The 24,832-nt window shown below is 45.5% G+C and overlaps 2 protein-coding genes and 1 long non-coding RNA gene across 5 annotated transcripts in view; 1 reads left to right on the top strand and 2 right to left on the bottom strand.

Moving 5' to 3' along the window:
• The window catches only part of RARS (arginyl-tRNA synthetase), a 25,107-nt gene extending 17,612 nt beyond the window's left edge, over window positions 1–7,495 (bottom strand). The window contains exons 1-4 of one of the 2 annotated variants that reach the window (XR_001145254.1): window positions 7,289–7,385; window positions 5,663–5,797; window positions 1,413–1,601; window positions 440–548 (exon numbers count right to left, since the gene is read on the bottom strand). Coding sequence is in view for 1 of the 2 variants with exons in the window: in XM_004679194.2 (XP_004679251.1) it covers window positions 440–548; window positions 1,413–1,601; window positions 5,663–5,797; window positions 7,410–7,454 (478 nt within the window). In the remaining variant the exon portion in view is untranslated. Of the gene's footprint in view, window positions 1–439; window positions 549–1,412; window positions 1,602–5,662; window positions 5,798–7,288; window positions 7,386–7,409 lie in introns of those variants that run through there. The other variant, XM_004679194.2, reaches the window with a different exon arrangement.
• Window positions 7,496–7,770: 275 nt separating this feature from the next.
• Window positions 7,771–12,264, top strand: LOC105853391. Its single transcript, XR_001145229.1, has 3 exons — window positions 7,771–7,875; window positions 8,354–8,415; window positions 12,225–12,264. It is a non-coding gene; the product is annotated as an uncharacterized LOC105853391 (long non-coding RNA).
• A 1,905-nt stretch (window positions 12,265–14,169) lies between these two features.
• The window catches only part of WWC1 (WW and C2 domain containing 1), an 83,460-nt gene continuing 72,797 nt past the window's right edge, over window positions 14,170–24,832 (bottom strand). For both annotated transcript variants that reach the window (XM_004679193.2, XM_012722030.1), the window contains 4 exons: window positions 20,573–20,665; window positions 17,326–17,559; window positions 15,330–15,451; window positions 14,170–14,411 (listed from right to left, as the gene is read on the bottom strand). In XM_004679193.2, coding sequence (XP_004679250.1) covers window positions 14,345–14,411; window positions 15,330–15,451; window positions 17,326–17,559; window positions 20,573–20,665 — 516 coding nt within the window. In that variant the 3' untranslated portion in view covers window positions 14,170–14,344. The remainder of the gene's footprint in view (window positions 14,412–15,329; window positions 15,452–17,325; window positions 17,560–20,572; window positions 20,666–24,832) is intronic.

Raw genomic sequence — 24,832 nt, 5'->3', positions numbered from 1 at the left:
GGGATCGAACTCATGGGGACGTGGCTTTAGCTTCTTAGTGCTGTGCTTTAACCCGCTGCGCTACCAGGGAGGGCCTCAATCTACAAGTTTTAACCCTACATTTATATGTATATATTTTTTAAAAATATTTTTATTTATTTATGCATATAAGAACTGAGGTGCAGGAGGTGAGAGGATGTATCAGAGGCAGAATGGTAAGTAGAACAGGCACCTACTGAAATACACTGTTGAAGGGAGCAGTGGCAAGACAGGAGAGTTCTGCATGCCATGTGGGTCACCTCCCTGGACAGAGATGGAGCTCATGCCACAGTGGCCAGCAATAGCTTGAGACTTTAACCCCTGCCCCACCAGGAATGTAAGGCCCCCTTGCATTTATATGTAAAATGTCTTTGTTTTATTTCCAATACAACTACATAAGAAGGATAGAATTAATTCATACCAGGACCAGCAATTTCAACTTTTTCAATACATTCACTGTCTGGGAGGTGTTTGGTAATATTTTCAGCAATTTCTCTTGGATTAACTTTCTGTTCCTTGGTTTTGAGTATCTATAACGCAACATAAAATGGTACATTATATGACAGCTTTCAGTAAGTTACTCAGAAATGCAAAACTAACAAATCTGACATAAGACCTATAAACAAGGCAGAAGCAGGAAAATCCAATGGCACTGTGAAAGGACATCACACATCAGTAGTGCCAAGAAGAATACAAAAGTACCAAAACTACATGATCTTTATTTCAAAACAAGTTGTCATATATCTAGAACTTTTTAATAAAGATAAAAGCTTCCAGCATATTTACATTTCTAATTTTCAAATCACCAAAGTATGCAATATTTAGACTTCATTAATAAAAAGTACTCTCATAATCTTACTTAACCCACATGTAGACACATAAAAATTATCTACAAAAACTCTAAACTCTTTACATAAGTCCTTTTTATAGCAAAGAAAGGAAAGCAAAGACACACAAATGACCACAAACACGTTACACAATTTAGCTATCAAAAACTGGGAACTATTGATTGAAAATGAAATATACCTTAAAGACACCACAGTTACACAAATATTTGATGGGAATGCTCAATGATAAATGACTAACTTAATTGGTCACCTCCTAGCCCTCACCAGTAACAGCCAATTCTGGACACAATATGAGAGAAGTACTAAAATTGTACCAACTATTGCCCTTAAATAATGAAATACATATGAAGTTTAACTGAATATTCAAATTTGTGTTTTCAATGAAAAAAAAATTCACCTTTTGTTCTCAAGTTTTTCAGAACTGTGAATGAAAGTATTATTTTCATTGAAGATACAATAATTCGTTATTATCTATATAGGTACTGATGATACTGGTTTAAGAAAGTCAAACCCCCAAGAGAGAGAGCTTCATAATAACATAATCACCTGAGAGATGCCCATTGCACTATTGCACTGATAATCCCCAAACTTGGGCTGTTGACTTGGTGTTACTATCAGAGGAGGATTTTCCAGATTTGGATAAGCAGACTTAATGGCACAACCAAAAACTTCCTGTAGGCGACTGTTAATGTTAATCATGTTTTTGGTTGGTCTGTTCCTTTCTGCCTGAAGACTCTGTAGGAAAAGAATGGAAATATTCACAAAATATTAAATCATTATAAAAAAATTTCCCAAATATTTTAAGAAACCCATAAATGTCCTGAGAAGAATGAAAAGTAACATACATTCACAATGTAGCCCTCTCACACCTGGGGTATAGTGAGAAATATATTACAGGACACACCTATCCCACTACATCCAAGACACATGAAAAATATCCAGTTCTTTCTTAATTAATCAGAACTGAAACCTGGAGTAGGGGGTCAAAGAGTTGACTGAAGCATCTTTTCTTTTTCTCCAAAGCATTGAGAAAGTAACAGGGTAATATCAATCTAACTTTGTATAGAATGCTGGAAGTGAAAAAACTCATGGTGAGAAAAAAATGTGTATTCTTTTTCTTAACTTTTATTATTTATTTTATTTATGCATACCAGAACTAACATCCAGGCCAGAGGTGCAGGGAGTAAGAGGACTCACCAGAGACAGAGTGGGAAATAGAGCAGGTGGATCTACTGAAATACTGAAGCAGCAGGCAGATCATGAGAGGTCTGCTGTGCCATGTGGGTCACCTCCCTGGTTGGGGATTGAACTCATGTCGCAGTGGCTACGGACAGCTTTTTAGTGCTGCGCTTTAACCCACTATGCCATGGGGAGGGGGGTGGGTGCGGTCCATATATATATTCTTGCCATTAAAATGTTGATCCCTGGCCCTCCCTGGTGGTGCAGAGGGTTAAAGCACAGCACTGAGAAGCTTAAGCCACTTCCGCATGAGTTCATCCCCACCTGCCCCGGAGGCGATCTACATGGTGAGGCAGACCTCTCCTGACCCTCCCGCTGCTCCCCTCAGCACTGTACTTTGTCCATCTGCCTGTTCTGCTCCCCACTCTGTCCCTGGTGAATCCTCTCACCCTCCGCATCTCTGGCCTGTAACCCCAGTTCTGTATGAATAAATAATCTTTAAAAAAAAAAAAAATGTTGACCCCTGAAGGAATGCAATGAAAGAAAGTAGGAAATATCAAATCATCAGAAAAATACTTAGCTTTGTCTTATTGTTAAATAACTCCAACTTGGATCACTACTTTCTATAAAGCAGAATATATTCATTGAAGATGTGCACTTTCTATATATTTTTGCATTTGCCCTTATGGTCCTTCTGTATTTTTATTCCTTGTTTTGAACTGTTCTTATTCATTCTTCTGTTGGATTTATTCTTAAAATTATCTGTTTCCACCAGTCTTCTAGGTGGAGGTATCTTATCCACAGCTATATTCCTGGCACACTGAGCATTGTACTTTCCAGGTTATCATGAAATAGTGACTGAACACTTGTGCTTGTTGGACCTGAGCTAAACCTTTAACCTAGTAATTTAATTTAACTCACTATACCATGTTCCTCAGAGCCAGTCATAGGCTGCTTAATTTACAAGATATTCTATTCCATCTGTTGCTGCTGCTAACTTCAGTGTTTGATGAACACCAGCATACCATCCCACACTGATAACACAGAACAGGAACTTTTCTAGGAAAGTCATCGATTATCCTGGAATTGAATGTCCCTAGACATTCAATCTGGTCCCTTCTCAGATTTGAGGATAAGGAAACCCCCACATCCCTCATGTCTTTGAACTACTTTCTTTCCTATAAAGTTCCTACACTCACCACTTAGGAGGTCTTTTTATGGAGCACTAACTACTTTTATAAGTTGATTGCTTTGTGGAAACAATCTCATGGTTCAGAGTCTAGTTTTCTGAATGGAAGGTGACAGATACAACCCTGGTATTAGGTCTGTAACAACACACAAAGGAAAAGGTATGCTTTTCACATCTAAAGGTTTCTAATAACGAACATTAAATTTACTAGACTCTAAAAATCACTCAAACTTGTATTTTTTTAATGATAGAGATATTGGTATATAAGTACATGTGTGTGCTTTTGTGAGCATGTACATAAACTTGATTTTTGCACCATGCAATTTAGTGTTTGATCAAATTAGATGAGTAGTATCTTCTTGCATGTTTCATATGTGCAATTCTTTTCTCCCCCAAAACGGGAAGTGATTTTATTAGGTTAAGAAATATTATATTACATGTGATATAAACATTTCTGCTGTAACACAATGTAAACCTTCTAAAAAACTTGAAAGTATGCCACCTGATTTTCACCTTTGAGAAAATTAGAATCAGATACCAGTGACCCAAACTGTGTAGTTATAATAAGAGCACACTCAAAACTGCAATCCCAAAATCATTACTGTCAGAAAGGCACACCTATAATTTCTAGTAAGTACTGAATAAATATAAGATTTTATCTTAAAAAAAGATAAAGGCAGCTCAATGGGAAGAGCCTAAGGTAGACTTAAGCTGAGGTAATGAAAGCACTCCTGAGAACCATATAATAAGTGTTGAGTCAGATAATGTGGCCCAAGTGAGCCAGGGGGAAAAAGGGAGGGTGAATGAGTGCCCACACAGCAACTTTAGTGCTCCATGGCTGAGTGTTTTCAGCTGTATTCTGTGCCTAGTGTTTAGCTCTTACTCAGCTAATATAAACCAATATGCTTCCTTCATCACATTGACAGCACTATCCTACCTTTACCCTAGAACTAGCCTACATTACTAAGATGTATAGGAATATGCGGCATATCCTAAGATGTATAGGAATATGCGGCATATCCTTTAGTATCTTTTCCTTCATAACCTTTAACTCATATTAGACACTTAATAATATTTGGAAATGAAATAATTATAACTGAGATATGAGTATAAAAGCATGACATATGAAGTAATCAGAAGGTGAGATATTTTGGGCAACATTTCTTAGAAAAAGAATTGTTTGCTTTTAGAAGACTCAAAGATAAAGCTACCACAGAAAAAGATCACAATGAGGTAATAAGACACTTCATGGCTGTGGGGTAGGTAGAGTCTAATGTGAATGTGGTTAGTTTAGGGAAAAAAAGATAAAAAGCCAGTGCAGTTCCACTGAAAGCAGAGAATACACACGGGAGAACAATTATGGGGTGAGGTCATTGCTAGGATGTGTCATCAGCAGACCAGAAAGACAGGACTAAAAAATTAAAATCCCAACAGAAGCAAGCTCAATTTTTTTAAATTAATTAATTTTTTTATAATATAAGTTTATTTTTACATCATTTTGTACATTTTTTAAAATCTCAATTGAGAAAGCTCAATTTTTTAACAAAACTGATACTGTCTAAAAATCATTAACAAACCCAGCACAAGCTTAATGAAAGAAAAAAAAAAAGTTTGAAGTAGTAAATAGGAAAAAATCACAACCAAATGTGATATTGTAGAAAAAATCAGGCCACAGGACTATGGGTGTTATTTTCCGTTGATACAGGCAATTATTTAAAATTCAAAAGATTTTTTTAAAAAAGGGGACAGACTATTAAAAGAAATGTCTCAATTGGGCCTACCAGAATCTAGCCAAATATATATGATGAAACATTTCAAAGGGCCTTGGAAGGTATTAAAACCAAAGGCAAATGCAGACCAGACTTGAAAATTTCCTGAGCAGAGAAAACCAATTTAGTTGCACAAGCAAAGCTTAATTTAGCTTATTTTGCAAGACTAAATTTTACTTAGGATTTCCAGATCAAGTTATACTGTTTTCCCAAGTTGTTATAAGGTAGCCACTGACTAATTTATTAGTTAAGAAAATTGTAATATTACAAACCAGTTACTGTGAAGAAGAAATAGTCACTGCCTTCTCACTGTATCAGCTGCTCTGTAATAATCTACCCTGAGTCCCAGTCATGTTTGATTTGAATGCTCAGGTTTGCAAACTAACATTCTGTTGTGGGAGCAATAAAGCTTTACTAATTACTACTTCAGTGATTCAATGGTTTCATTTCAGCCATTTCTGAACTTCTGACAAAGGACAGGACACCAACACTTCCATTAAATGCACCTACAACTTACTCCTGACTTGTTAATATAGGGAAATGAATTTGTGCTTTTCAAATTCCTCAAGGTGCATTCTCAGAATCTTTTAATAATGAGGGTTTTTAATAAGACACAGTAATTCAAACCACAGAATAAAATTAGAGCTGATGGTACTCACCTTTCGAAGGATATTCAGTCTATACTTCAACTTCAAATTTTCTTCTCGCAACTGTTCCAAATTTGCAGAAGCTTCTGAACAGCCACAGTTTTTCAACCGATCAATTTCAGCAGTCAGAGACTTGATCTCTTTTTCCTGAGAAAGAAAAGGTACTTTGTTCAGTTCAGGAAAATCAAACACTTCCTGAATAAGATAAATTGTACCATTAAGTTACTTCCTCATTTTGCCTCTCCACAAGAGTTGGGTGCAGTAGCTGGGAATGAAGAAAGAACTTTACATTTGCTGTTATTTTTCCTTCTCTCGGCTTTTGATGGCATTTGCATATTATCTTGTATATAAGGATTAATAGGGTAAGTCTCATCTAGCTAGTTTCTTTGGCCAGAGTGAACCACTGATTTAGTGAGAACATTGGTTAAGTTTAAGGACTTAGGTGTAATGGCCTTTTATTTCCAAACCTTATGACTTGGGGCTCTTTTAGGAAGAAAATGCCTTTTGTCACATTTAAAATAGCTCCAGTGAGAGGCCCTCCCTGGTGGCACAGCACTGCGAGGCTGGCCATGGCCGCTTCTGTGCCAGTTCTATTCTCTCCCCGGAGGTGATCCACATGGCGCAGCAGACCTCTCCTGTCTGGCCCGCTGCTCCCCTCAGCAGTGTACTTGCTCAAGCTGCTTGTTCTGCTCCCCAGCCTAGTTCTGGTGGATCCTCTCACTGCCCCTGCACCTCTGGCCTGTGCCCCAGTTCTGTATGTATAAATACATTTTTAAAAAATAGCTCAAATGTCTGTTTTTTGCCCTTTCTGGGACAAAGGGATTTCCTCATTTTCTATTACCAGCGTTTGACGTAGACCTGACTTTTGCCTCAAATACCTAAGACCTGCCAAATGAGAATGAAATTAAGTTTTCCACTTAGGAATCTCCAAAGGGAGATTCCTCACCTGAAAGTTGAGAATATTCACCAAGAGCCAACTACATACACCTCCGAGAAAACTGCCATAGAGGATACTGTACGTCCCAAGTGCTGATTAAACAGCTGTCCGAAATGAGCCCTATTACTTCCATCCTACCCAGAGAGTGCTGTTACGTCCCCCCAGGTTGACTGGGCTCAGTAATATATGGCTCAGTAATAAACTTGCCAACTGACTTGACCACCTTGTACTTTGTGACAGCTGATTCGAGAGTACCGAGAAGTATTAAGCTAATTTCATCCCTCCCGATTTAGGCAGTCCCACTTCCACAAGCTGGGACCGCTTCCCCACCAACCCAGGAGGCAGAGAGCAGACTTGCGCCTGATAATGAAGCACTCCGCGGGGCTTTCTAGGAGGCCCCCGGCTGGGCGTTGCCGAGACAGAGGCGGAGGCGGCGCAGACCTGGACCCACGGCTCCCGCCCCACCTCGCGCCGTGCCGGACACCGGGAGCGCACGTGCGGGCACGCGGCACCGTGGAGCGACAGGACTGAAAGCGCCAGGCTCGGCTCCGCCGGGGATGCTAACTTAGGGGAAGGTCTGTGAGGGCGGGGCCCTCCGCTCCGTCACTGTCACAGGGGCCATCGAGGGTTGGATTCTTCCACTGCGACCCCTACAAGAACGTCCCCGTGAGGCAGCAACGAGCGGGTTTCTGGAGCCCCACCCGCGTCCGAGGCGACCCGGCGGTCTCTGTCTCGCTGACGCCGACCCGCCGAGGTCTGGGCAGGGTCCGGGGTCTCGTCCCCACGCCTGTAAACCTTTCCCCTGATCGCCCGCGGTCTTGCCTGCTGCAGCAGCCGCGCGGAGCACTGAGCCACCAGCCCGTCCATCCTCCCGTTAGTGCCTCACATACCAACTCGACGGAAGCGGAAACGGGCAGCTCTACCCGGAAGCGGAAGCCTTCCCCCGCCCACCGGCGACGGTCAGCCGGCTGGTTGAATCTCTCTGTGCTGCCCCCTGGCGGGATCCAGGTGACATGGCGGGGAGACCCTTCGAGGACGTCTCTGGCAAGATGGGGATTATGGGAAACTGTAACTGGGTGGTCCCCAGGAAAAGGGGAAGTTCCAGATTCCCTGCCCCACCCAGAAGGAGGATGGAGCAGAGCGGAGAAAGGGAGAGAAGGAATCTGGAGGGGAAGAAGGAAGCAGGATGGAGAGCCAGAAGGAGACCTGAGGAAGCCACATGTAGCAAAGGGAGAAGTGAAGAAAACGTGTTTGTTTCTTGGCCCTGGACTTGTTGAAAGAGATGTGGGTGAGAGACCTGTGGGAAGGTTGACTCTGGCAGTGTTTATATTGATTTTGATTTTGATTTTTTCCTCCCAGACTTGTTTGGCCATATCTGACCCCTTTCCATGGGTCCCGGCCAGAAGGTGCTTTAGTCTAGTGGCGGGCTTTCAGGCCTTGCTTTGGGCCAGTCCCTTTTGGGTGGACTTTTACCCACGAGGGGATGGGTAACTTCATGTGTTTGATTTAGAAATTATATTTTGTCTTCTGTGTTGTATACTCACTGTATTAAATTTCCTTTTCATTAAAGTCTTAGGTGTTTTGATGCAGAACCTATTTAGAGCAGGCAGGTTTGGGGGTTCAGTGGTGTCCTTCTCTCCCTGCTCTTAGATCCTTGTGGGGCGAGAGCTGAGGGACTGAGGGGAATCAGACCAGAGCATCTTTGTGTTCTGTGCCTGGGTTGATGTGGACAGAGGCAACTACCTAGCATCTCTCTCTCTCTTCAGGGCTTTGGTTTGCTTTTTCCGTGAAATACGCAGAGGACCAATAAAATCTATTCATATATTCAGTAAGTATTTACCATATCCATTTATATGCCAGACAGGGTTCCAGACTCTTGAAAAGAAGCGGGAAAGAAGACAGATAATTTCCCCGATCTCATGGAGGTTACATTGTAGACTAGAGACACCGACTAGCCAAAAAAGTAATCAGCAATCTCAGATAGTCTTAATTGCCAGGTGTAGTAGGGACTCCAGTCAGGAAGGCCTCTGAGAAGGTGACATTTATGTTAGTTATAAACAGTTAACATGGTATGTATGTTCTGAGAGGTCAGGGATTTCCATGTCTTCCTGTTCACTCTTCCCTGTAAGAGTGAACTAGGTCCTAGTACTTAGAGCAGCAGTCTTTAAACTTTTCTGTGCTGTGTCCCCTCAGAGTTTTTTTAAATTCATATTCCAATGTAGATTTTCAAATGTTGAGATTTTGAAAACTTGTCACACCTTTAAACAATGGCTATGGACTACTATGTGACCTGCTGTTTCTTGTATAATGCATTTGCATCAAAACTCGGGGGCTGTGAATTTGGCTCATCCATTTATGATATGGATGAAGGAGAGTATTCCAGATTGAAAGGAGGATTCCAGCTAAAAAGAGACAGGCTGCATCCCTAGCTCCAAGTTGTAGGCTAGGGTTTTGGGGTCAACATTCCTTCTGACCTTCCAGATCTGACCTGGGGTAGGAGGAACAAGCAGTCGGCAGTACAGGTGCTGGCAGTATTGTCACCAACTCTGGAGCTCTGACTCAAACGATCTAGTCTAGTCCCTCTCCTGCCAACAGAGGGGACGGCTAAGACTCAAGGGCTGTTTCCACCACACCACAGAGTTGGGACTTGCATTGGGAGAAGGGAACTGTTAATGCCTTCTGCTACCTCTTCCATTTTTACTATATGGGGGGAAGAGAGGGAAGAGAGATATTAAAGCACATTCTATATTTTGTCTTTGGGATGGAACAATTATTCAAGCAATACATATTTGAGCAGATGTAAGTTTTAGCAAATGGGCAGAGGAATTATGAAAACTACAATAATTAACCCAGGAGGTGCAGATTTAGGGGAAGATGTTAGAGTGGTAGAGGAGTGGATTCAGTTAGAAATGTGATCTTGGATACAACTAGGATCACCCCTGTGTCAGCCCACCCAGCCTGCTCCTCCTGAGGCCATCAGGAGAGGTAAATAATCTGACTCCTCAAAGAACATAAACAGTGTTAGGAATTACCATCACTTCTTTATGCAGCAGTATGGTGTGTGTCTGTGTGTGTGTGCTTGAAGGGTGTGTGTGTGTGTGTGTGTGTGTATTTAGCTGGATTAGGAAGGGGCCCACAATTTGACACTGCAGTATAGCCTTCATTGCCCTGGTCCCACCCTGAACCTTCCTTTCTCCCAGTAAGGAATGAATGACAAAGCAGAAGGAGCCAGTACACCTCTGGACATTTAATCTCATTCATTTTGCAAATATTTACTAAGGACTCACTCTGAGTCAGGCTGAAAAGAAAAGGAAGCAAACAAGGTCCCTGCTTCAAAGCCCTGAGTTCTAAAGGGAATTGATAGAGAAGGGGGCGTAGCAAGACTACTGCAAAGAGAAGCATTAAATCAATCCGGTTACTCATTTGTGTCAAAAAGTGACTCTGGGAGGGTCAAATTTGATGGGTTACCCATCTGGGAGTGGGGGGGTGGGGGGTGGTGCCCTATGGGTGAAGCCTGAGCTAAGATTGGAATAGCAGTTATGAAGAGGGACGAAAGAAGACAAAGAATATACCAGGCAGAAGGAATTGTGAAGGCCCTGTGGTAAGAATAAAGAAAAGGTCATCCCAGGTACCCCACTGCTGTGAGTTTATCTTCTGAAGAACAAGACACTAATGTAAAAATATATATAGATGCGACCCCCATGTTCATTGCAGCATTAGTTGCAAGAGCTAAGAGTTGGAAATGACCTGAATGTCTTTGGACAGATAAGTGGATTAAGAAGATGTGGGATGGATAATAATGGAATACTACTCAACTATAAAAAAAGATGAAATCCTGCTATTTGCAGCAATCTGGGTGTACCTTGAGGGGACTGTGCAGTAAGTCTGAGAAAGACAAACACCATCTGATTTCACTCATGTGGAAGAGAAAGAAAGCAAAGAATTAACTAAATAGACCAAAGTAGTGGTTATAGGAAAGAAAGGGGGGAATAAATTAAGTAAAAGGGTCAAGTGTATGAAGAATTAACACAAGCTATACAACTTCTATCAACTGACATTTCGGGTGGAGGGGAAATGCTCTGAATTTCCACGCTAGCTCATGTTATGACCCCCCATTTTTTGTACGATCAACAAAATATTTCAAGCAACCATCAGTTTCCTACTGGGCTGCTTTAGCCTCATAAGGTGCTGCCTGGCTCAGGCGAGCAAGTGCTGCTCCAGATTGGGAAAATCCTCTTGAAATCAAAAATATTACAACTGGCTAATTAATAAAAACAATTATAACAAAATTAATATTGTAAGTCAAGGCAGTACTGGAATAATCGGAAGTCTTTACTGCCAAACAAGAACCCAAATCTCATCTCTCTACTATCTCACACAATTCTTTTATTTAGTATATATAAATGCTGGATATAATGATATACACCTGAGACCTATATGATATTATAAATCAGTTACTTCAATAAGAAATGTTATAGCTCAGGGACCCCTTGGGACACAAGATGTTAAAACATAGCATTATGAAGCACTCTGCAGCCACTGCAGCATGAGTTCCAATCCCAGACCAGGGAGGTGACCCACATGGCACAGCAGACCTCTCCTGTCTCACTCACTGCTCCCCTCAACAGTATATTTCAGTACCTCAGCCTGTTCTGCTCCCCACTCTGTCTCTGGTGAATCCCCTCACCCCTTGTACCTCTGGCCTGTACCCCAGTTCTTGTATGCACAAATCAATATTTAAAACAAAAAAGAGAAATGTAATAGGTCATTGTGAGTCTGATCAGCAGAGAAGAGTTAACCAGGCAGATCTTATTTCTTAGCTTTCTTGGGAGGCACAGCAAGATTTGTATATAGCAAAGAATTATTGTCAAAAAGACAAACAGCCTGATAAAGGGACAACCAAGATCCTTTAGTGAGTATCGCTTGTCATTCTCATAGCCTGCTCACCCCCCATCTTTCTCTGTCTCAGTCCTCCTCCCTGCAAAGGATTTTATGACTTCTCTCTTCAAAGCCAAAAGTTCAAAGTCCCTTCAAGTAGGGCCTCACATGAGGTGATGACGCCTGTGAGACAGAAACTGAAGCTAAGAGACCCTGTGGCCTCTGGCCACATATTATCTGAGAGGTCTTGAGCAGATTCATTTCTCATTTCTGGACTTTGCTTTCGTGAAGATTCTGGAGAAGACACATACATGATTACGAATGGAAATTTATTTATTTACATTTCAATTTCTTGCCAGGCAAACAATGAAACACACTGGTGGTGGGCTAGAGAACTGTTTGTATAGAATTCAAGATCACAATTCAGAGGGGAATCTGGGCTTCTCCACAAATACTCTATCGAGTGACAGAGACATACTTTCGGGCAGGAGGATTTATTCCATGTACATGTAGCTTGACCACACAACAGGAGGGTGTGTAGAGCTCCACTTCAGAGACTGCTGCTTCTGGGGTGTGAGGGACTGTTGGCAGGAGAGCTGACTATGCATGAAGGTGTGGCTGAGTTTTGCAAAGCACCTGACCTGCTTGGGCAAACAGACTACAAATAACTGGAGGGTGCAGCCAACTGCTGGTGTCAATTAATTAAGGCCCCAGGGATACCCCGACTGCCTCTTCTTGTGGTTTCTTTTTTCTCTGCAGGGTTGTCCACAAAAGCTGGAACCATGACCGCAGGCAGCTTTAGAGAAAGAAAATTTAGTCTTTAACCTTCAGATGAGAAATGCCAGAGAAGGGCTTCAGTTGGTACCATGCTTGTCCTTGACCTACTCAGGAAGTCCAGGGAGATGGCCGCTCTGCCTCCCTCACTGTCAGTGACCTTAACAGAAGGCAAGGCCAACAAGAACAGTAGCTGCCTGAAAGCTGCAAGACGGGTAGGATGGGGGTGGCAGGAGCAGCACAGATGCCAGCCTTGTGCTCGTGGACCTATTCCAGGTGAGTGGAGGACAATGCTACTAGTCACTTGCAGAAAGCGGAAGCCCACACAGAAGGGGATGGTGCATCAGAAGCTGGTGTTGGCTGGGATAGAGGAGGAGGAAGCCATGCGTTGGTGGTAAGAAACTGGACTGGATAGAGGGAGGCCCTGCACTGGAAAGCCTGGAAGCCACGAAAGGGAGCAACAGTGGGTTGTACACTACCGTCCGTTCCTTCTACACAGAAACAGCTGGGGAAGGATTATAGTGAAGAGGTGGGGGGAAAGTCTCCAAAGCCAGGTGAAGAGGTCTCCACTCCTGCCATCACCTCTCCCCTAACGGTCCCAGGTGGCCTGGAAAGGCCTATTCGACTCTCTTGTAGGATTCAGGACCTTACCATTTTGTCTCGGTCTCCACCTGAGTTTCCTTCATCTTCTCCCTGTAGATCCTCAAACTGCATTAGACTTAAGCGGGAATGTAGAGAACAGCAGGTTTCTGGGACCATCCTGGTGGGGGAGGTGGAGTTCAGTGGGCCTAGGGACAGGGCCAGAAGTCTATACATTTAACAAGCTGCTTCAAGTGTTTTCTGATGTGGTAGATACAGCCAGTCCTTTGAGGAAGGTGATACAGGCTGATGTCAGTGGAAGGAGGGAGAAGGGGATTCTTTATTTTTTTAAAAAAGATTTGTTTATTTATGCATACAGAACCAGGGTATAGGCCAGAGGTGCAGGGGGTAAGAGGATTCACCAAAGACAGATTGGGGAGCAGAACAGGCAGATAGATTAAGTACACTGCTGAGGGGAGCAGCAGGCGGGTCAGGAGAGGTCTGCCACACTACGTGGGTCACCTCCCTGGCCTGGGATCGAACTTGTGTTGCAGTGGCTGTGGTAGCCTCATAGTGCTGTGTTTTAACCTGTTGTACCACCAGGAAGGGTTCATGGAGAAGGGGATTCTGAGAGTTGTTTGCTGAGGGCTGACTTCCACTGGTCTGCAGCAGCTCTGCGCAAAGGGGCAGGGGAGTGGGAAGAAGAGAAAAGGTCACCTGGACTCAGGGAGTTGAGAGGGAAATGACTGCAAGGGAGAGAGGGAAAAACATCAGTGAAAAAGCAGAGACTGGGGTTGGGGGGTGGGGAGTGAAAAAGAGAGGAAATTCATTCAGAAAGGCCACTTTATTTATTGATGGAGATAAAATCAAAAGGAGCCCTCCACAGCCCTCCCTCACTCGCTTCAGTGGCTTCACTGGACATCTGAGACCAGCATGGACAGGCTGTCACCACTCCCGCATGCCCACGCTGGGTCAGGTGGCCACATCGAACCACATCACAGCTCATGAAGACTCTTGGATAAACCCCAGAATCCCCCAAAAAGTTCCTGTGCATATTTTTTAATATTGTACAAAATATGTTAAGTAGGAAAGGTCAGCTGTGCTGTGACATTGGCAGGACGTCCTTTGAGGATGACCGTCCCCCAGATATTACTTCTTATTGCAGTGAAACCTCTAGAAGGTAGAGCTGTACAAAAAAAAAAAAAAATCTAAACAATTTTATTTTAAGAAGAGCAGCAACTTAACACTGCTATAGTTCATTTAAATTTTCTTTCTCAAAAATACATTCCTAAATATACAAACTATACAATCTTGTCATTTTAATGCTGGTTTTTTGTTGTTGTTGTTGTTGTTTTAATAACAATAGAACCCAAACTAAAAAAAAAAAAATCTGTTCATCTTCACACCAACAAGAGCGCTAGAGGACTTGGGACTCGGGACCTTCATATAACACCACATAAATAACTTTAGCCACAGTCTCTGTTCACAGCCTGGTCAGTGGAACGAAAGAAACACTTTGCTGGCGATTAAACATCGTCTGCAGAGAGGGTGGGGATATTCATCCGAGGCCGGGTGAAAAATGCCATCTTCTCCCTGTAAAAGAGGCCAACACTTTGGAGCAGGGTTTTCCCATGTCAAGTTGTAGACGGGATGGGATGATTCTGGATGGTGGCGACAGTTCATCGCGAGGTGCTCACGAGTAGCAGTTCCTCTTCACGCCCCTTCCCAGCTGTGAAGACCCAAAGGGTGGGCGGACACTGCCAAATGTCTCTGAAGTGAGGGGCAGATGTTCCCTGCTAGAGAACCAGGGCTTTGGGGGACATTAGAGGGAACACATGCCTTCCGGCCAAATCAAAGGCTTCTCAGGGTTGAAAGGCCCCGGCACAAATGTATTTGTTTTCAATTCCCCACTGGTTCAACCTGAAGAGTTGTCTAAACATTGTCACACAAATTCCAGAAGGAATGCTTTTTAGCTTCAACATAAGGTACCTTATGGAGAGACCATCACAAGCCTTCTGTGTTGGGGAGTTCAGGGAACATGGGGTTAGGGGCCCTCCTGTTGACACACCTGCCCCAGAACAGCAAGAAAGCCCCTCTCTGAGATCCTGGCAGGCGTTGGGCAGAGCTAAGACAGCACCAGGGAGGCCCTGCAAGCCTCCATCAGCCCCCAGGGCTTATTTATCATTCAGCCAATCCTCCACAATTCCCCCATGGAGGCATTAAGAAGAAAGGCTGAAGCAGGTGGTTTACTGATTGAACAAGAGATCTAACAAATTAGCTTGAGTTGTGTGGGGACAGATAAAAACAGCCCTGGGAAAGCACCACAACCCAGCAGACTGCAGCCCGGGGGTGGTGAAGGAGGAACATCTGTCACAGGGAGAATGGGTGTTCTGCTGGAGAAGGGAGCAAGGACAGGGCGCACGCAGTGAACTGCAGAAAAGAATTAGTCTGGGCAGCTGGGTGTGAGAGGGCCAGGCAGGCCCCTCGGGCTGGCCAGGCACCATCGCTCACCTGAAAGACTGCACTTCTGGAGGTTCCTTGCAGCTCTGGCCTCGGAGCCTGTACACATCCTTGGCAGCCGCTCTCATCATCTTGTCTGTTTGGAGCTCACTCTTGTGCTCTGCTCGGTCCATCTGTGGACAAAACAAGGCCATGAGGTAGGAGACAGTGCTTAAGGCATCCGGATGACTGTTCTAGTGCAAATGAGGAGTCTATTGTAGTCCAGAGGTCTGAGGAACAGATATTGTCACTCTTCCTGTTCCACTGTGGGATCCTCTTGGTCCAAGAAAAGTGTTCCCATCAGCTGTCATAGTGGACATGTCTTTGGGGCCAGGTAACTGAATACTGGCATGAACCTGTTTGAAATAAGGAGATAAGGGCTGCCTGGTAAAATGTGGCTACCTTCTCTGATTGTCAGGGTCCCCTAGGAAGGTAGATTTTATAGTGACCTTTATCTCACAGACGAGGAAACTGAGGCTCAAATGTGTTCAGAACATTTTTAAAAAGCATTTTTCTGATTTTTAGTTTTTTTGTTATTTTTTTTAATGTAGTAAAAATGGTTGGAATCTGATTCCAAGACATGCAGTTGTGCTTGAGCCTGTGGATACAGTGCACCCTTTCCTCCTGATGCAAACCGATGTTAAACATTTTTGAGAATAAACTGTACAGAACCTTAAAATATGCATGTGCCATGTACTTGAAAACATTTAAAGAATACAGAATTTTGGCAAATGGGGCCATTCTGTAGATGGATCATCACTTGGTCATTTTCTGTCAGTCATGGATGTACTATATACCTTTTTTTTTTTTTCTGTTCAAAGGTCAGGTTTTCTTAGTTTATGTTTTCTTATGGCAGGGACTATATGTACTAATTATCTTACCTACTTTTGCCTTGGCTACCTGGAAGCTCAAAGACAGATGCAATAGACAATTAGACATAAGTTAAAACTTTCTCTAATTTTCTGTTTTATTTAGAACCCTGTTACAAACATAAAAGGTAGATGTGGTAGCTTAGAAAGAACATACATTTCTGGAACTTTGTGACATTAACTTTGCATTGTCTGCCTGCGTGCAGAGAACTAGCAAGGCGCTGCCATTCCCGGCAATCTGAACATGGAAGGTGTTACACAAATGTGTTAAGGGGGCCTCTGTTTTTTGTTCTGTATTATTTGCTTTTTTATGACAGTCTGGGACCTGTTGGCTTTAAAGCCAGTTTGGTCCTAAACTCAAATTTCTACCCATTCAACTGCCTTAAATATAGTGTACACAGCAGATTTGCTGTTCCTTAGTACCTGCCTGCTTCACATATCTCATAAGGCTGTACCTCATATCTGCAAATCATAGGTAAGGCAAACCCCAGGGCTGTAGAAGTGCTGCTGCTTTGCAGTTCTGACTCCCCGAGGTCCTGCTGAGTGACCTCATCTAGAGGGGTCCTACCCTTCAGCGCTGGGAGTCCACTTGCCATCCTCCCTTCTGTCTGATGGGACCAGCACAATCACTCTGGAAGGTTTGACACTGTGAAGGCATCCTCTGTGTGCAAACTTGTGGAAAATATCACCCAGATACTGCCATCTAAGTCATGTCTTCTAGCTTGAGCAACCCTAACTCCCTCAACCAAATTGCATTAAGGAGACTTGTATTCTCAGGCACTACAAAGCCCTGGCCTGATGGGCTCCTCTTCCCCTGGCCTGATTCAAAATCAGCTGAAGTGTAAACCCCAGCACAGATCTGGTACCCAACACGTTTGAAGGACCACACAGACACATATGTGTGTGCATAATAAGGGCTTGCACACATAGACCCGGCCAAAGGGCCTGGAAGTTTCTCATTAAGCCACAGCAGTTTACTGGGCACAGGGTCCCTCTGCTGCTGGGAGTGAGGGACCTGTGGCCACTCTCTGTGAGCCACAGGATTGCAGGGCTCGTCAAAGCTCTGGCCTCACTCCTTGGTGGCTTCAAGAGCAGATTGTGAGACCTCGACAGCCTGCCCTGGGCCTGGCCGCACTCACCCGCTTCTCCAGCATCCTCAGCAGCAGGCGGAAGCGCTCATCTTCACGTAGCCAATGCGGCAGCTCCTTCTCTCCTTGGCTCTTGGCTTGTTCAAGCTGCTCTTTGAGCTGCTTCAGCACCGAGATCTCCTGAGTCAGTTGGCTGTGCCAGGTTCTGGTGGCCTGTAGGTCTAACTCAAGGTCCAGGGAAGTGCGAATCAGGCGCTCGGCACGCAGGGATTTGACTGAAGAAGGCTGGGAAAGGGGATGGTTTTGACCATTACTGGGGGGGGGTTGGATCCACTGAACCCACACACCCCATCTTCTGAACCTTAGATACCCTCCTTTATTCATTGCAGGCTTCCATTTCTTCAAAAATGAGGCCTGTTCTCCCTCCCTGAGAGGACAGTCTTGATTTCTCCCACTAAGGGGAAATCTGGGGAAGGAAGGGGGTGGGGAGCTGAGGCTTGATGACATTGTTTTACCTGCTGGACTAACCCATGTTTGAAGTTTGGTATTTTCCAATAATTGAGCTAATAATTTCCCTCTAATTTTCAACTTGTATTTGAATTGACTTCTAAAGTTATATGTATATAAAAGGTCCTAAATAATAGAATCATTAATTTTTCCTATAAAAGTCAGTAATGATTAAAAAAGAACAACTAAAAACCAAACAAAAATAACTGGCTGCAATTAGGCAGAATTCTAAGATGGCCCCTAAAGTTCTCTAATATGTAAGCCCTGTGCACCCCCTGCCCCGATTCAGTGTGAGTGGGACATGTGTCACTCTCATGATAAAGAAACTAATCAGCTGATTTGAGTTAATCAAAAGGGAGCTGAGGCTGGTGGTTCAGATGTAATCAGACAAGTCCTTAAAAAATGGCCCCTGTGGTCCCTCCCTGGTGGTACAATGGGTTAAAGCTGTCGGCAGCCATTGGACCATAAGTTCGATCCCAGGGCCAGGGAGCTGACTCACATGACACGGCAGACCTCTCCTGACCCGTCTGCTGCTCCCCTCAGTAGTGTATTTCATTAGCTCTGCCTCACTCTGTCTATAGTGAATCCTCTTGCCCCCTAGCCCCCATACCTCTGGTCTGTACCCCAGTTCTTCTATGCATGATTAAATAAATCTTTTTAAAAAATGGCCCTAATTCTTCTTGTAGGAAGAGCTCTTTCTGGTTTTGCAGAAGCAATGTGTGTTGCAGAAAGGGCCAGCCAACAAGAACTTGACAGTGACCGCCAGGAGGGTGAACAGCTCTTGGCCTGCAGCTAACAAGGAAATGAATTCTGCCAATGCCCCCAGAGAGGATGGAAGCAAACCTTTCCCTGGTCACACCTCCAGACCAGGATACGGATGCAGACAGTCACCACTGCGATTTCAGCTTGGGGAGACCCTGAGCTAAGAATCCAGCTAAAGCTGTGCTTAAATTCCTAACCTGCAGTGATTTCTTCTACAGTAACAGAGAAAATTTAATAACCAATAAAGGAACTTGAGCAATGGTACATAAAACAATGCTGTAAGACCCAGACACAAAGTATCTCAGTACAGATGTCTGAAAGCTCTTCCAGGGTGACAACTGCCCAGTCACTGCTTACAAAGAGCAGGGTCAGGAAGTCCAGCTGAGTCACCCACAAATGCTCTGCTCTGACCAGTGTGCTAGCACCTTGTCTGCACATGCTGAAGCAGAGGCTCAGCTCAGACCTCGAGTGGAAGGTCTGCAGTGCCCAGGGCCCTGGCCCGGCCTCTGGACTCTCTTGTCCCTCAGGACAGAACTAGGAAATGGGGCTTGAGCCCACCACCAAGGGCTCCCCTGTGCTATGAGGAAGAGGAGGTACAGTGGGGGGAACTTCTGTGGAGCCTGCTTTGGAAGGGAGCCATAGGGAATGCAGGGAGTGAGCAGGAGTGTTCGCGGTGCGTTTTTCCAGGAGTGGACCACAGAACACCTGCTCTAGAATCCTCTGAGGAATTGATAAATGCAGCTTCCAGGGTCCCACCCCTCTGGCCTGGATTACATCATTGGAATGTGGCTTGGGATCTTCATCTCAACACTCTTGAGATCCCAGCACCCACCTGACATGGCAGATAGGAGTGGGAGGGTGACCCTGGACCCTGGATGGCAGGTAGCACCTTCCACCACTAGGAGGTTAGGGCCACATCCTCCCGTGGTCGGCATTCTCTCCCTTCCTGTGTACCCTCTTCTCCTGCTCTCTCTAGTTCTTTCTAGAGAATTAGGGGTAGGGGTGATGAAAGACAATGGGCCAGCTCCTGACTGGACTATGGCTGTCAGCCATGGGGCACGGGGCTGGCTGCAGGTGATATATGGGCTGTGGGCCCCCTGCTTATTTATGTTCTGTTCTCTCTCTCTCTCTCTCTTTTTTTTTTTAAGATTTTTTTTTTTATGCGTCTCTGTAGGCCAGAGATGATGGGGTGGTGAGAGGATTCACCAGAGACAGTGGGGAGCATAACTGGCAGATGTACTGAAATGCACTGCTGAGAGGGGCAGGGGATGAGCCAGGAGAGGTCTGCTGGGCCGTAAGTGTAGCTCCCTGGCTTGAGCTCGAACTCATGCTGCGGTGACTTCTCATAGCTTCATAGTGCTGAGACTTCATCCTTTGCACCATCTCTCCCACTCTTTCTGACATTCTGGCTCTGAACTCACTGGAACTGTGCAAAGCCTGTGCTGAGAGCCCAAAGAGGCAGGATCTCTCTGCATTGGCTGCAGCCCTGACTGGTAGATGCTTCTATCCGCCACCCCACCCTACCCCTCAGCCAGGCTACCATAAGGAAAGGAGAGATTGGTCTGCAGAGACAGCGAGTGGCCTCTTCAGATGCCTTTCCATCTGGCCTGAGAAGACAGTTTGCACCAGCCTGCTTTGGGTCAGTGCTGGGTTGGCCAGCTGGGAGGGCTGTCAGAACCTTTAGCTGCTGTCAGCACATCAGGTTTTGCGTGAGGCAGGCGCCCACTGGCGACCAGCGCTTCCTGAGCTAGTGAGTCCTTTGTGACTTTGATTTCTTCCAGGAAGGCAGCCAAGTAGGCACACGCCTGACCCAACTGGTTGTGATAATGTCACATTTACCCTGCGGCACCGTCCTCGGTGCCTCCACAGGCCTCGGTTCATAAATTTCAAGTGCCGCCACCATCATGTTCACAGACTGCCCCCTTCAACCCGTGGCTGAGATGGGACGGGCAGACCCGGGGGCTGGGTGCTCAGGGCCCGGGGAGACGAGGGCAGCACAGGCACACCATGAGTTCCCGGTGACGCTTACCCGCTTCATGCGGACACTGCGCCGCTCCATGGAGTTTCGAACAAAAGGCGGCTTCTTGGACAGGGTGGAGCTGTCACTGTCACTCCGGTTTAGCTGCAAGAGAAAAGCCGTGGGGGTAATTGGCACCCAAGTACATTTAGAGAGTACCCTGGAGCCAGGAGAGTGGTGGGATTCCACCACTCAGCAAATACCCGGAGTTTCCTGTTCTCTGGAGACCACGGGAGGCTGCACTCATGGTGACCTTTTTTTTCCAGGTGAACCCTCACTGCCCCATCATTCACATCGCAACATGCTCTACTTGCGACATCTCAATCATCCAACAGCCCTGGGGGATAGAAGCATCACTGTTTCACAGAGAGGAGGCAGGGACTCAGGGTCTCCAGAATGTGCTCAAAGTTGGGGAGTTGGGTACAACACAGTATCACAACAGATACTGGGCTACCCCAGCACATACTGCTCCCTGGAACAACTACTCCAAGACCCATTTGTAGTGGTTCTTCCCTGCTGTCCACAGGTCCTGCTTTTATGGCTCAAATGGAGCCACTCAAGATAGAGAGATAAAGGCAGACCAGTGGCAATGCCTGAAACCCCAGCCTTGAGAAGATGGAGAATGGGCCCTGTGAGATCCATGCTGTTCATGGCTCTCCCCTTCCTAAGCATTCAATTCACTTATGGGCTCTCTCCCAAAGGGCTAATGTTCCCATTCTGTGGCCAGAGAGCAGGGCTGTGGTGCAGGGGAGATGATTTTGTGCTGAGCGTCCCCATCACCAGAGCAGGATCAGAGAATAGGGCCCAGACTGGGGCTGACAGCACCTCCCAGGAGGCCTGGGCTTCTTTCTCCAGTCACATTTCCAAGTCGATGGCATTGCCGTCAGCCAATGCCACCCAACCAGCTGGTCCAGACAGCTGCAGCTCACAGCTCCAGGCCTCTCCTGGGAACTGGTTCCTGCTGTCACTTTTGTGGTTATTAATAATGATCAGTGATTATGATATTAATCGTCCTCCAAGGTGATAAATCCAGCAGGCCCATGGACCTGACTGATGAAACAGCTATTGTGACAGGTGGTTTCAAGTGGAGACTGATAACACGACAGCCGCAGGGGTGGATCACCTACTGGGCACCACATGCTTTATCAACAGTTTCCTTTAATCCTCATACAACCCTAATGGAGGAAACTGACATCAGAGAGATCAAGACACTTTTACAGGTTGAACAGCTGGTGAGCATCAGGACAAGGGTTCAAGTTCTTGTCGGCTTGTTTCCATGGACATATCCTCTCCTGGCCCCTGGGAAGCTCATCAGGCTTAGAGATGAAATTAACATACAGATGGACAGGGGCTGTGGACCATCTTGACTGCAGGTGGACGTGTGCCAAACTGTCTGGGTATCACCCCAGAAGCGGGCTTTACCCTTCATTGTTGGCCCCCAAAGAACATGTATCACGCAACTAGAAATGTGCTTCAGGCAAGTGACCCTTAACCCCTGGTTTTTGTGTGGTAATGGCCATGCTGAACAAGAGCAAAGGAAGCAACCTTAAGTCCTTGAGCTTAAGTTTTTCTTATGGAAAGATACTTGAGTGCATTTATGCTCAGACATGGTAGAGAATATTGTTGCTTTGGTGAGGGACTCTGAGGGGCACAGGGCTGAAGTAATTAGAAGTCACAGGTAGCTAGTGCAGGAATGAGAATTTTGGAAGGACAGTATTTACCAGGTCAAAGGTGAGCCAGCCAACAAAGGTAACAGCACGCCTGGTAGGTGAATACACAGTTTATGGGGTGTGTGATCATTGCCCCTACACTCTTGGACTCAAAGTTCAGTGGGGAGTCCAGGCCAAGGTCAGTGACACAGACCACGCTGAATAGCAAACAGAGGGCATTTGGTGTGCAGAGGTGCGGCTTCGGGCCCGTAGACGGGGCTGTTGGTATTCAGGGTAGAGGAGGGCAAAGATGTCCTTCGGGAGCTGGCTGGAGTCACAGAAAGGCAGAAGGTTCTGCAGTCAGACTCCTGGCTTGCATGCAGAACTGAGGGAGCCAGGCTAATCTGGATTACCCTGTCCAGCTGAGCCTCAGTTTCCACATCTATGAAAACCCCTTGCGGGGCTTTCTATGAAATTAGATGACATCTGATACGATTTTTACACAGGAAGGTTGCTAATTAGCATGTGAAACTCCACTGTGTGGGTAGAGAAAGCCTCACCTATGACTCTTGATGGGAGACACCACCACCTCCCACTCGCAAAGCTGAGATACCAGAGTCCTCACTAGGACTCCCCTTGTAGCTAGGGGCAGGCACAGGCTGGGCACTGCCTGTTGCATGCAACCTAATCCAGGCTTTGCATCTCACCCTGGTTAGTTGGGCCCAATTTTCTGCTATTGAGCCTCTTAGACTTAACCAGGCCTCTCTCTTTTGTTCCCCGGGTGTGCCATGTCTGCTGGGATTTCAGGGAAAGGCCACACGTGGTGAGATGTGGTGGTGGCAGCAGCAACCACTAGAGCTCGGTGGTCTGCAGTAGCAGGAATGCTGGGGATTAGTGATGAGCCTGAGGAAGCAGCAGGGCCAGTCAGGGCCTAGCTCTCAAGCAGCACTGGTGGGGTCCTCACCTGGCCGCCTCTGAGGTATGATTTTGCCTGTGGCCTGGCCTGCCTTGTTCCAACCTGACTCCCGAAACTGGTTCTACAGCCTTCTGAATAATAAGCTACTCAATTTTCTTGCCAAATACTCTTCCCTATAAATATTGTTCACAGTCTGTTTCTGGAATTTGCCATGAAGAACCCTGACAGGTGCAGGATGTGGTACTCAGAAGTGGAGTGTCGTAAGTTACAGGCTGGAGAACAGGGAGCTGCTGTGGATGCAGTAGGATAGGGCTCACACAGACATGGTATTTCCTGTTGCGAACAGGGTATTATTTATTTTGTGGGTGCAAAACAACAGGTTAAATTGTTACTTTGGAGACAAACTGCATGACTACAGTTTTAGGAGAAATGACAGGAAAAAAATTCAGGATGTTGGACTCTTGGCTCTTTTTTTGTAGCTTTCAGTGAGGGTCTACAAGGAGATAAGCTTGGGCTGGCAAGGGCCAATCAGAAAGCAAAGAAGGAAAACCTATGAACGGTCCTTTCCAATTGCAGCATTGGAAACTGGTCCAGATAATAAAATAAGGGGAGGGTCTAGTGCAGAGCTAGGCGTGTGGTGGATGCTTAATACATAGGACCAGAGTTCTTGGTTATTTGAAGGTGGCCAATTCTGGTAAAGGGAGACTGAAGGCCATTTAAATAGGGGGCCAGAATGTTATAATAAATATTGGGGGGGGGAATTGGTCCTTTCAGTCACAGAAGTTATATTTTATATCACCCATTGAACAAAATCCCTACTGCATTCTAATTAATCCTGATGTAAAGGAATGATTCAAATGCAATTCTTCTGATGAGGGACATCCTTCACATTGTGTCTGGTTTCCACTGCACTTTCAAAGGCTTTAATTTTGCTCAAAACAATTTGACCCATTATCCTATGGGCTTTCCTAAACCCCCAAATTATTCACAGATGAAACCATGGTTGGATTTTTCTCTTCTTTGGGAGTGAGTTGGCTTAACTTCAAGATCCTTTCAGCTGTGATCTGGAATTCCCCCAACATCAACATCACACTTAACGCCTTCCGGAACCCTGTGTACCATTAGCCAGAACCCAGTGCGCATGCAGTGCACTGACTGCTCAGATGCTTCACTAGCTCAGGTGACAAGCTTGACACCTGACACCAAGGGAGGGACTATGTTATTTTCTGGCTACAGGCAATGCTAGTGCGGGAACTCATTTGATAAGTAGCCAGTAAACTAGTAGAATGTTTTGAACATTAGATATTGAGAACCCCAACCCCAAATTACAATAGTTAAGTGCCACATGTTGCAGATGTGGGGGGGGGGGGACTCCTGCCCTTCTGTAATGACTTTTTGGATCATTAGACAGGAAGGTTCTGTTTATGCTGCTGGTCATTGTTCAGTGGTTCTGAAGGGAGAGGTGGATGCTGGCATTCACCAGGGCGTGCAGGTGTCTTATCCAGGCTGTCCCTGAAGAAGGCTGAGAACAGGGTCTGGTTCTGCAGTACCATTGTAACAGGGTGGTCCCTAGGAAAAAGGGAAGTTCCAGGTTCCCTGCCCCACCCAGAAGGAGGGTGGAGCTGAGCAGAGAAAAAGGAGAGAAGGAATGAGGGGAGAAGAAGAGAAGGAAGCTGGATGGAGAACAAGGAGACGTGAGGAAGCCAC

Source organism: Condylura cristata, unplaced genomic scaffold, assembly GCF_000260355.1.
Source record: "Condylura cristata isolate star-nosed mole 26May11 unplaced genomic scaffold, ConCri1.0 scaffold00008, whole genome shotgun sequence".
NCBI classification, from domain to species: Eukaryota; Metazoa; Chordata; class Mammalia; order Eulipotyphla; family Talpidae; genus Condylura; species Condylura cristata.
Note: the sequence above shows the minus strand (reverse complement) of the source record. Positions and strands in the feature narration are given on the sequence as shown.